This window comes from Bactrocera neohumeralis, chromosome 6 (assembly GCF_024586455.1).
Source record: "Bactrocera neohumeralis isolate Rockhampton chromosome 6, APGP_CSIRO_Bneo_wtdbg2-racon-allhic-juicebox.fasta_v2, whole genome shotgun sequence".
Lineage (NCBI taxonomy): Eukaryota > Metazoa > Arthropoda > Insecta > Diptera > Tephritidae > Bactrocera > Bactrocera neohumeralis.
In genome coordinates, this window is record NC_065923.1 from 15,907,870 (window position 1) to 15,919,527 (window position 11,658).

General features: G+C 41.1%; 1 protein-coding gene across 1 annotated transcript; it reads right to left on the minus strand.

The window, feature by feature from the left end:
- Positions 1-7,378: 7,378 nt before the first annotated feature.
- Positions 7,379-9,674, minus strand: LOC126761710 (P protein). Its single transcript, XM_050478078.1, has one exon. It carries the CDS (start codon positions 9,672-9,674, stop codon positions 7,476-7,478), a length of 2,199 nt encoding a protein of 732 aa, XP_050334035.1. The 3' UTR covers positions 7,379-7,475.
- Positions 9,675-11,658: the final 1,984 nt, after the last annotated feature.

The window sequence follows — 11,658 nt, forward strand, 5'->3', positions numbered from 1 at the left end:
GCGTCGGCTCGTGAAACCGCGTTCTGCGGCCGCATTCAGCATTTCAACTCAATTCACTCAACCTTACCGAAACTTTTGCATTCGTTAATTAAAAATGTTTTAAAATTTGTTTGTTTTTATTATTGTAAATGTTGCTGTTGTTTTGATTGTTGTTGTTGTGTATTCATCTGTGTTTGTAGCTGCTTTTAACTGTTTAAAGAGGTGTGGATAATTTGTAAAACTTTTGTGGCACAAACAGCAGAACTTTCGTTTTTGTTGTAAACATGTTTCGACAAATGAAAGCTAATTGTCTGCCATTAAATGTGGCCAGAATAAATGTTATGCAACTTTTAACTTAAATTCAATTAATAATGGAACAATGCAGTCGTCTGATGTGAATGATCTGTTGTGCTCCCATTTCAGGATAGCTACATTTTTATACAGAGATACATATTATACAAGGATGTATACTCTCCGATAGTTATGGTGTTGTTGTATCATTCATTTTTTATAAAAGAATCTTGTGGTTTTATATCAACAACCTTTTACATGGAACAAAAGAATTCGGACGAGTTTTGTACGCCGATCTGGGTTAAGGACCTTTTCTTCAGGGTTGAAAATTGTATTTAAAGTGGCTTAAGACTTTCTATAATACATTTTAGAAAGAGAATATAACTTTTGCCTAAACGTAGGCTACATTTTATTTGAGATTTTCAGCGATCAGAAAAGATAGCCAAAAACGTTGCCTACATTCAGGCATAATATGTTTTTAACGAAGTTCCACACCTATCACATGGTATCAGAGAACGTACCGTGAACCTTCTCTATTCTTTTACGTTCTCTGATGGTATGTTTAATCACGTAATGGTATATGTGTTATAATTGATCATAGAGAAAGCATTTACTAAGAGCAGCTCTCCTATGGCCAAACACTTGATACGACACGAAATTGGACCGTTTGAAGAAAGAATTCGACAAATAGCGGTTGATTCTGTCCAATAGAAGAGACACACACATCGATAGTGACTCGCCAGCCCTAATAGTACGAACCTGTCATTAAGCGATTTTAAGTGAGCTTTTCCTGTTTATGGCGAATGATTTTTCTATTGAAAAAAACACTACAAAAGAAGCTTATTTCAATCTAGCTTTTCAGACTTTGAAATAGAAAAGGTTCGTAAGAAGCTATAGCTCAAGGTCTTAGTTTCCTATTAATTTCTGAGACAACTCTGATCTTCTTCGTTGCACTTTAACCGGCGAAGAATACTGCTGTCTCTCAAATCGAATTCAAGTTTAGTGTGTATTTTTGCGATTACAAAGTCTCTATAACTTTGAATTTTCGTTGTTTGAATTCTGTCGAGAACCTTGAAGTGAAGTTGACTTTTGCGCTACCTGAATATTCGGATTTAATTAAATGGATTAATTCTCAGGCATTCAAATTTGTTATGTTAGAATTGAATGCAAGTTCACATTGTATTTTTCCTACTTTTTTTTGATTAGCCGATATTTTTTCACAAAACTCAAGTATTTCTATGTATACAGATATCCTTCTTGATTATCTTTTTTAAAGGAATCTTACCGATATTTGAATTTTTCAACAAATCAGAGTTCAAAAAAATTAGTGAAGCCATTTTGGAGTTATAAATTATGTTATTTTTATACCCTAAACAAGATATGTATATGAAGTTTAACACGAAGAACATAAATTATCAGCGTCAAGAGCTGAGTCGATTTAGTCATGTCAGTCTCTCGGCCCGTCTGTGTATACTCCAACTAGTTAGTTTTTGAGATATCGTTCCGAAGTTTGTACACGTTCTTTTCATCTGAAGATGCTACACATTTGTCGATATCGAAACTGACTGATACACATCAAGCCCTTACATAGAAAACTTTTCTATTTTTCAAGATATCTTCATGAAACTTGGCATATATTGCTATAAAAAGCAACGCTTGAAGGTCAATTGTTCAGATCGGAACACTATAGGATATGTATACCACCGTGTGCAACAAATAGTGTGTGCGGAATTAAATTTTGGGTGCCGGAACGTCCACATCCAGGACGGCCATCAACTGATGATCAACACATCAACAAAATTAAGAGCTTGGTACTTGAAAATCGACGATTAACGGTTAGAGATCTTACTGGCATCGTTGGAATATCGGAAGAATCAGTGAACACCATTTTACAAGATCATTTGAACCTAAGAAAAGTGAAGGCACGATTGGTTTCAAAATCACTCAATTTTTTTGAAAAACATTTTTGAAGAAATACGGACCGATGATTCCACCGGCCCACAAACCGCACTAAACCGTTGTTTTTCCTAAATGAGATGGCAGCTAATGAATCTCTTCAAGTTGTTCTTCGTCCCAAATGCGGCAATTTTGCTCATGTACATACCCATTGAGTCTCATCGTTGAACAAAATTCGTCTCGCGTTAACGTCTGTAAAACAATGCTTTCCGACTACTAGCATGTCATGAAACGTATTATTATTGGCGATGAGTCTTTGATCTATGCTTACGACCGGGAAACAGACGAACCATCATGGGAATATTGTGTTAAAGGTAAGCTGAAGTCGAGAAAAACACGAAAATCAAGGTTATGTTGAAAGTTTTCTTCGATTATCGAGGTGTGGTGCACTCCGAATTCCTTCCGACCAAACTGTCAACAAGGAATACTATTCGAGTGTTATGCGTCGTTTGCACAAAGCTAATTGTAAAAGAGGAAGGAATTAAGGGTCGACAACTCTTAGTTTTTGCCGTATTCCCCTGATTAAGCTTCGTGTGACTTTCGCTATTTAGCAAACACAAACGACCGGTCCGGGGAAACCGCTTTGAGTCAATGAAGACATTAAGCGTGAATCGCTAGACGCATTTAAGGGTATTCCGGAAACTGACTTCAACAACTATATCGCGGATTGGAAAAAACGTTGGCTCAAGTGCATTTAGGCCAAGTGGGATTACTTTGAGGAGGACGACATAGATTTTGAAGAATTAAGTAAGATGTTTAAAATTATGAACAAAGTCTTACTGGTTTTTGCCCACTGTAGTACAACTATGAGCCTGTGAAGCGTAGTTTCGGTGCCGCCGAATACATATTTTTGCAAATTCAGTTATTGTTTCTTCAAATACAACAATTTATTTAAATTTTTTCAAATTCAAATTATTCTTTCAATTCTTTTGTTATTAAATTTTGCAACCTCGCGCTTCTCGTCCACATATCGTGTTGTTGTTGCTTATCTGAGCTTCAAAGAAATGTGCTGTGCCTTACCTTCCCACTAAGCATGTATTTCGAATTCTTTCAACGGCATCATCTTTTCAATTTCGCACTTTTTTTGGTCGGCAAATACGCAAGCATGTTATTTCACAGGCCACGCCTCCTACTACCGTCAGGAATTTCGCATGCGTCTGGGAAATTTAAAACCACACAACAGATCGACATTGAAGAAGTTGCGGAAAACCGCAGCAAACAAGTGCATAGCGAGAATGCGTTGCGGTCACAAGCAAAGAGTCGCTCACGCCGCGGCTCTAACGGCGTCTCTAAAGGCGTGTGCGAATGTGTGTGGACTCGTGTGTGTTTGTATGTACAGGAAGGTGGGATGGAGGGAAGTTGGAGCAATTTTAAAATGTTGCTTCACTGCTGTTTCAATAACGCCAACTTTCGGCCGTCGTATTTGTTCCCACACAAAGCGACTTGATGGTTGAGAACAGCAACGAAAAAAAAAAAACAAAAACACGACCAAAACAAAATGAAATAAAACGAGAAATGCAGATGCGCCGCGTTGCCAAATCCCACTAAGCGGCAAAGCGGCACAAAAACTGTTGCAAATTTCGCTGCCGCTACCATGTTGTTGTTGTTTTTGCATTTGCATTCGCTGCGGCTGTTGCAGTTGGCAAACATTTAATTTTCGAAAATGGAAAGCATTCAAAGCACGGCAATATTTGTTTACTTCGGTTTGAGCGGCGCAATGCGCGTCGCAGCGTCCGTTCCTATTAAACTCCTTGCATCAGCGGCGCATCAACGGCGCATCAATGAGCAAAATCATGCTACACAGTACGGCAGCGAGTCACGCATCTCACGACCGAACTATTATTGCCGATGCCACGTTGATGCCGTGCTGCCAAACATATTCCCACCTCAATTTATATATAAATATATATGTATACGTGTGTGTGTTTGTATGTGTGTGGTGGGCGCTTAATTGCGATTGATATTCGCGCGCGAATACGCTCCATTGATGAGCTGGAGGAAATATAGAGCGAATGTTAGAATTGAAGGCAAGTATCCAGCGCCTACGTAATGCCATTTTCTTCTCAAAGGTGCTTCGAGTGGAAATATTCATAAAAAAAAGGAAAAATGTCAACTTCCGCTGTACCGGAGCTATAATATCTCTCACAGGTGAACTTTTTATAGCATAAAAGGGTATAAAAGTACATTATCTTGATTTTGATTGGTCAGTTTTTATGATATATACAGTGTATTCGGAGATTATAGTGTTGCTTTCAGTGGAAAACATTAATTGATTTATGTTAGAATTCTTAATCAGGCTCAGCTCAGGAGAACACTGGCAGTATTGAATATATGAATATACGATTTAGAAGCAGCGCTTTGCTCTTTATAATAAAGGGTGATCAATTTCGAGGTTCCCTACTTTTTTAATGAATAAAACACAGAAACTTCAAATTTAATGAGGAATGTTTATTATCATTCAAAAGAACATTCTTTGGCATTTCTCTTTTGAAGATTATTTCTTTCAAATGTTGGCCGCAGCTATTTCTCAGATGGTCCATCCGTTGAATCCAATTTTCGATAACTCGTTCGAGCATTTCGATTGTTGTTTTGCTCTAGCCTGACTTGAAGCGGGAGTGTCCGCATAGACATTAGACTTTACATATCCCCACAGGAAAAAGGCTAACGGTGCGATATTACACGATCTTGGTGGCCAATCGACCGGCCAAAAACTTGAAATTATCTCCTCACCGAAGTATTCTTTGAATAAATCCATTGATTGATGCGATGTGTGGAAGGGGGCGCCGGCTTGTTGAAACCAAATGTCGCCGAGATCACGAGCTGCAATTTCAGGCATCAAATAGTCGGTTATCATGGGATGAAATGGGCCTAATCGCAGAATAAAATTTGGGTCGGAAACGTCGGATATTTTTGGAACTTTTCAAAAGCCCATAGAGGGAAGCGATGTGGCTTAGGAAGGTCGAGCGCCTTCAGTTCTTGAACAAACTGAATTTTGTACGCTTTTAATTTAAGATCTCGACGTGAAATGCGTCCAGTCGTTCGATACGTCGGTCCGAGTTGCTGGGAACGGCGTCAAATCGACTCTCCACGGTCTTCGTGTACACTCTCACCTATGGTTGTTATATTTTCTTCACTGCGTGCTGGACGTGGTCTATTCGGTCCAATATTATCCAATAATGAATGCTGGGTGTCAAGATGGATGATGGTGTTGCGAATAGTACGCTTAGTAGGCCGATTATTTTGACCATAAGTTGAAGCGGAACAAAAATAGCATAACGACTTGAGACGACTGTCGCGTGATCTGTCAAAAAAGGCTATTGAAAAAAATTATTATGTTTGCATTAAATTGTAGGATTTCTCTAGCATGGTTGGAGTGATCTGATTTAGGAAAGGACAGCTCTGTTCGATAACTTATTGTAATTTGGAAGCTAACTTCATCATGTCACTCTTATAGAATTCCTCATCTCTTTTGACAAAACTGGGAACAGTGTATTTTCAAAGGCTTCTTTTTTGGCAAATTTTTCGGCAGCAAATCATTCGCTATAGACAGGAACAGGTAGCAATCACTCGTTGCGAGATCAGCGCTTTAAGGTGGATGCATAAGAATATCCAGGTCAAGATCCTGAAACTGCTGACGAGTCATTATTGATGCGTGTTGTCTGGCTTTGGTCTGATGATTACTCTCCTTTAAGTCAAAGCTGGCCGCTGCTGGGATTACTTCCTGGATTGCTTCCTTCAGAAGGTACAATTGTTGACGGCACATGTTCGCTTTAAGATCTTGAATGTAGAGGAGCAGCAAATGACTCCCTGCCAATTCCCCGAAGCTCCTAGAAAAACCTTCTCAACCGTCAATCCGAGCTTGGCCACGTTTTACCTCCGCTCACCGCGATTCAGCCATGACGATTTACACTTGACTTTGGAAGTGACCAACTTTTCATCCCCAATAACCATCCTTTTCAAGAATGGATCGATTTGCATATGAAGATGCGGGCCATTGGTGTGGTAATTTTGTAATTAGTTTGAGTGTGATTGGTATTGAGACAATATCAGGATCTTAAACACTATTTGAGTTTACAACTGTCTATTTTGAGAGATCGCCTTTATTGGAGAAAAACTTTAAAAAATATTTTCAGAATATGGCGTAACTTCACTTTGGTGATCCATTCATGTTTGATCTGTGTTCAAACAATAGCCAGTCAGCAATCATAAAACTGACTGAGAAGTGTTTTTACCAAGAAATCTTATAATTTTTATACCATATAATATAAATTCTTATGAACTGCTAAAAATAGATTAAATACTTAACCACCTGTTCGCCGATCTCTGATTAGTTGTTTCTGATCTTCACCAATCCTAGCTGCGTTGATGATGGATAAGTTAGTTTGCTAGAAATTTTTGACTAATACTGTTGAGACATCTTCGTTAAATGGACATTATTTCCAGCTCTCGTTAAGAAGAGCTCAAAAGTTGTACTACTCTAGTTATAAACTCAAGTTGTCGAAAAATTTTATATTACTATACGGGAAATTATTTCAGTTTGGCCCAATTTTATGGACATCAAAAGGTTCGATCCACGAACCAACCAAGCGGAACTTGGAATTGTAACAACATATTGCCAATTTGAATACGACGGTAAGAAGTTTATGAAATATGCATAACAAATCTTATGTAGAATGTGGTCGGATGAGAAAAAATTGACCCACTGGAACTAAATCTGTGAATTTAACGATATAGAGATCGTTATGTCTACGATTAATGATGAACTTCGAGATATTGACTGAATCTTAGGCATCTGACTTTAAAGCGTCTCTAGAGCTGCCATTTTAAAGTAGTAAATTTATGACGAACCATTGTAAATATAGAAAGTGCCAACCAATTGATCTCTTGACACTTCTTGGTGACTTGTTGGAATGAATCTGCGTAAGATTTGCAGACCTGAAGAGGTAGGAAGCCAAGTGTTGAAGGTGTCCACTGCGGTTCGATCGGCTTGATCTGTCAGAGACCTCCTCTGCGAAGTATAACACAAACGATGATGGCCAGAGATACACATGGAGTTTTGAAATGACAGTTACGTGCGAAATGAAGAAACGACAGAAGGGTTGAGTCTTTATTTCATAAAAAATCTTTATTTCATAAAAAGCTGTTGGCCGAGTAATTGCTTGATTTAACTTATGTATATAAAATATTAAACCGCAAAACTGAATACATATTAACTACTAATGTTAGGTTGATTGTGCAAAAAGCTTAAATCAGTTTATAGGTGGATCATGCCATTCGTACACAATGTGACACACATAAAGGTATATGGATGTGATGATCACATTGCCGATCATGACGGGAAAGCCCACCATGAAGAACCGTTTAAAAGTGAATGCATAACCATGTTGTTCGGCAACACCAGCAGTCACCACGTTGGCGGAGCCGCCAATTAAAGTACCGTTGCCGCCGAAGCATGCGCCCAGCGCCAGCGCCCAAACCAATGGATGCAGCGGCAGATGGAGTTCCTTATTTTGTGACAACGATATCACAATGCGTATCATCATTGTCGTCACCGGTATATTGTCGAGGAATGCTGATGCAATCGCCGACACCCACAGCATCAACTGCAATGCGACCAACAAGCGTTGCTCCTCATCCACCGAGCGCACCAAATTCTCCACCATATGACCGAGCACAGCGATAATGCCGATCTCGGTAAGCGCCTCCATGAGCACGAATAAAGAGCCGAAAAATATGAGCGTTGACCATTCGACGCGTCCCAAAATCGCCTCCATATCACGCACGTCCGCCAGTATCAGCAGCATTATCGCACCCATAAGGGCGCACTCACCCAGCGACAACTGATGCAGGCCGTGCACGGAGTGCATGAAAAATAGCGTCATAACAAAAGCGAATGCAATGATCGACTTGAAGAGCAAAATCTTATTGCGTATGCCGTAGAAGGTGCGCAGTTCGGTGAGTGTCTCCTTGTAATTGGCTGTCGTAGTGCGGCGCTTTCCCAGCCTCTTTATATGTCGCTTAACGTGCTGCGCCTTATGCATAAGCACATCGCGCAGCTGTCTTGTGTCCTTCGAGTAGGGCTGTATGGCGGCGGCAGCGCGCTCCCACGCGTGCACACCCATACGCATTTCACTCTGAGCATCGGCTATGTACGGCACGACACCCAACTTGCGGAACGTCAAGCGTAACTGTATGTATGTCTGCAGCAGCGTTAGCAGCACGCAGGGCAGCGTGTGCACCATGAAGTTGCTGAAGTTCACATTATGCGAGGCAATGAAGGAGTTCGTCGTGATTATGATATTTGGCGGATCACCGACTGGCGTCGAGGCCGCACCGATATTTGCATAGATGACGAGGAACATCAGCACCAAAACCGGATCGGCTTGCATCACCTCGCACAGCTTGACAATGATCGGTGTTATGAGCAGCATCATCGTGACGCTATCCACAAAGGCCGACAGCGTGGCGGTAAAGAAACATAATATGTTGACCATCGGCCAAATGTGTCCCCGGGATATTTTATATGCCTGCACGGCGAAATAATCGAAAATGCCCGATTCGGCAAGTACGCCAACCAGTATCATCATGCCGAAGAGTAGTAGCAGAGTTTCCGTGTCCATCCATTTGATGATCTTACCGATATCGGGCCATGAGCGCATAAAACCCAGCACCGCAATAGCCAAAGTGGCCGCTATCAATGCGACGAATGTGCGATTCACCAACTCCCAAACAATCGATATATACAGGAAGGCCAACACTAGGGCGCCGAGTATAATGCAAGTTTGCGCATCCAAGGAACGTTCATAAAAATACTTTATCGTCACTTCCGTGTCGACATTTGTCTCTAGGTGCAGACGCAGTCGCACATTGTTTGCCTGCTCCGTGGAGAAATTTGTCAGCCCAAAATGTCCGTACACTTTTACTGGCGCAACATTGGTGCTCAAGAGTTCGCTGGTGGTGAGCAAAAAATATTGTATATTCGACACAACTATGATATTGGTTATGCTTTCGCCGTCCGCAGCGTAAATCGCTTTCTCCAAAAATGCTGTCATATGATTATTTATGCCCGGATCAACATTCGATGCATGGACGCTGACAAGAAATGGTCCGTACGCTCTTAAACCCAGCGATGTGCGTGTGACGCGCTTCAGATCGATAACTATGATTTTTGTTTGATTTGGAAAAATTGTTGTCAGATGTCCATCCATCTTCTCAATGGGCATCGTCGGCAGCAGCACTGCTATTACTAGCCAAACGCTGCACAGAAATGCAATTTTTATATAATAGAAAACCGTTTGTAATCTACTTCTGGGTGCCGTTGACACCTCGTCCTCTTCGGGCACAACTATACGTATCCGTTTTCTCCGCTCTGGCTGCGGCTCTTCTTCATCGTCCAAATTAATGTCATCAATATCACTTTTTTCCTCTTCCTCGCCCTTGTTAGCCATTCTATCGATTTGTTCTCACTGAAAGCTTACACTTTTGTTGGCTATTTGCATTTAATTAAAATATTTTCAGTTATTTTATTGTCTTTAGAAAAAGTTTTGAATTTATGAAATATCAATTAAATGAAAACTTTGACATTTTTCTTAGTTTTCAGCTTTTTAAAGTTTGGAGACATTTGGGCTCAGTGTTGTGGGTGCGAAAGTTTGTGGAACCTATTTATTATAACTAAAAATTGTATATTTACAAAAGAAAAAATGCTTTCCAAATTTGTGCTTAAGAAAATATTTTCTGTAAAAATTAATAACTTTGAAAAGGCAGATGATATGATTTGAAAGCATTTCCATCTAGACGGCAACATTATAATATCCCCCTCGAAGAAGCCTCCCTCCTTATTTGCGAAGAACTCGGACAGCCACTTTTCACAAGCCTCTTTTGAGTTCAACTTTACACCAACAAGGGCGTTCGCCATGGACAGGAACAGGTGGTAATCACTTGGCGCTATGTCCGGGCTATATGGTGGATGCGATAAAACCTCCCATCCGAGCTCCCGTAGCTTCTGATGAGTCATCAACGAAGTGTGTGGTCTGGCGTTGTCCTGGAGGAACACTACACACTTCCTGTTGGTCAAATCTGGACGCTTCTGGTCGATCGCCTGCTTCAAGCGGTCCAGTTGTTCGCTGTAGATGGTAGAATTAAGCATCTGGCCATATGGGAGCTGCTCATAGTGGATGATTCCCTTCAATCCCACCAAACACAAAGCAAAACCTTCCAGGCCCTCAATCCCGGCTTGGCCACTGTTTGGGACGATTCACCGGCCTTCGACCACGACCGTTTTCACTTGATATTGTCGTATGTGATCCATTTTTTCAACGCCAGTCACTATCCGCTTCAAAAATGGGTCGAGTTCGTTCCGCTTTAGCAACATATCGCAGGCGTTGAGTCGGTCCGGAAGGTTTTTTTGCGTCAAATCATGCGGCACCCAAACGTAAAGCTTTTTTGTGTATCCAGCCTTCTGCAGATGGTTTAAAATGGTTTGGTGACTAACTTCCATCTCCTGGGCGGTGTCACTAGATGCCGGTCTAACTCGATGTTTTCCATGATTTAATCGGTATTCGTCGTCACCGGTCTTCCGCTGGCTGGCTTATCCATGGTGTCGTTTTCACCCGCTCTGAATCGTCGAAACCATTCCTCCGCAGTTCGAAGTGATAGAGTACCATCCCCCAAAACACCATTAATCTCACGGAACGTTTCTCTAGCGGATTTGCCTTTAACGAAGAAAAACTTTAAAATAGCGCAAATTTCGGCGTTAATGAACTCCATGTTTACACGTCTATCCAAACTAATCACGCATAGCGTCGTTTTGCAGGTTATGTCAAGACCTTTCAAAGATGTATAGCATTGCCAGATACGAGCTCTGTATCGCCTTATATATAGCCGCGAAATTCAAAAGACAAAAAGGCGGAAGTGAGATATTTGACAAATATCTTGTATGAACGATCAGTGTGACGGGCTAACTCAATATAGTCGCTTCGGTCTGCCCGTCTTTGTATACCCGAACTTCTGCATCTTTATTGACGAAGACACTGCTTACTCAGTTATAGCCGAGTTTACCGCAGCGCACTAGTCATTCTTCCCTTTCGCTGTTCGGCGCCAATTAGAGATTCCGAATATACCCAAATCCTTCTCCAACTGGTAATTTTAACGGAGTGGAGATCTTCATCTGCTTCCCCCGGCGGGTACTGCGTCGAATACTCTCAGAGCTGAAGTGTTTTCATCTATTCGGTCGACAAGGAATTGCTAGCGTAACCGCTGTCTCTTAATTCGCTATTATTTCACAATAGCCAGCCTCGGTACTCAGTCTAAGGTAGCATCTGTTAGCAATAGTTATTCTGCTGGTTCCAAGATAGACGAAATTATCCACGACTTAGAAGTTATGACTGTCAACAACAGTGACGTGAGAGCCAAGTCGCGAGTGCGAAGACTGTT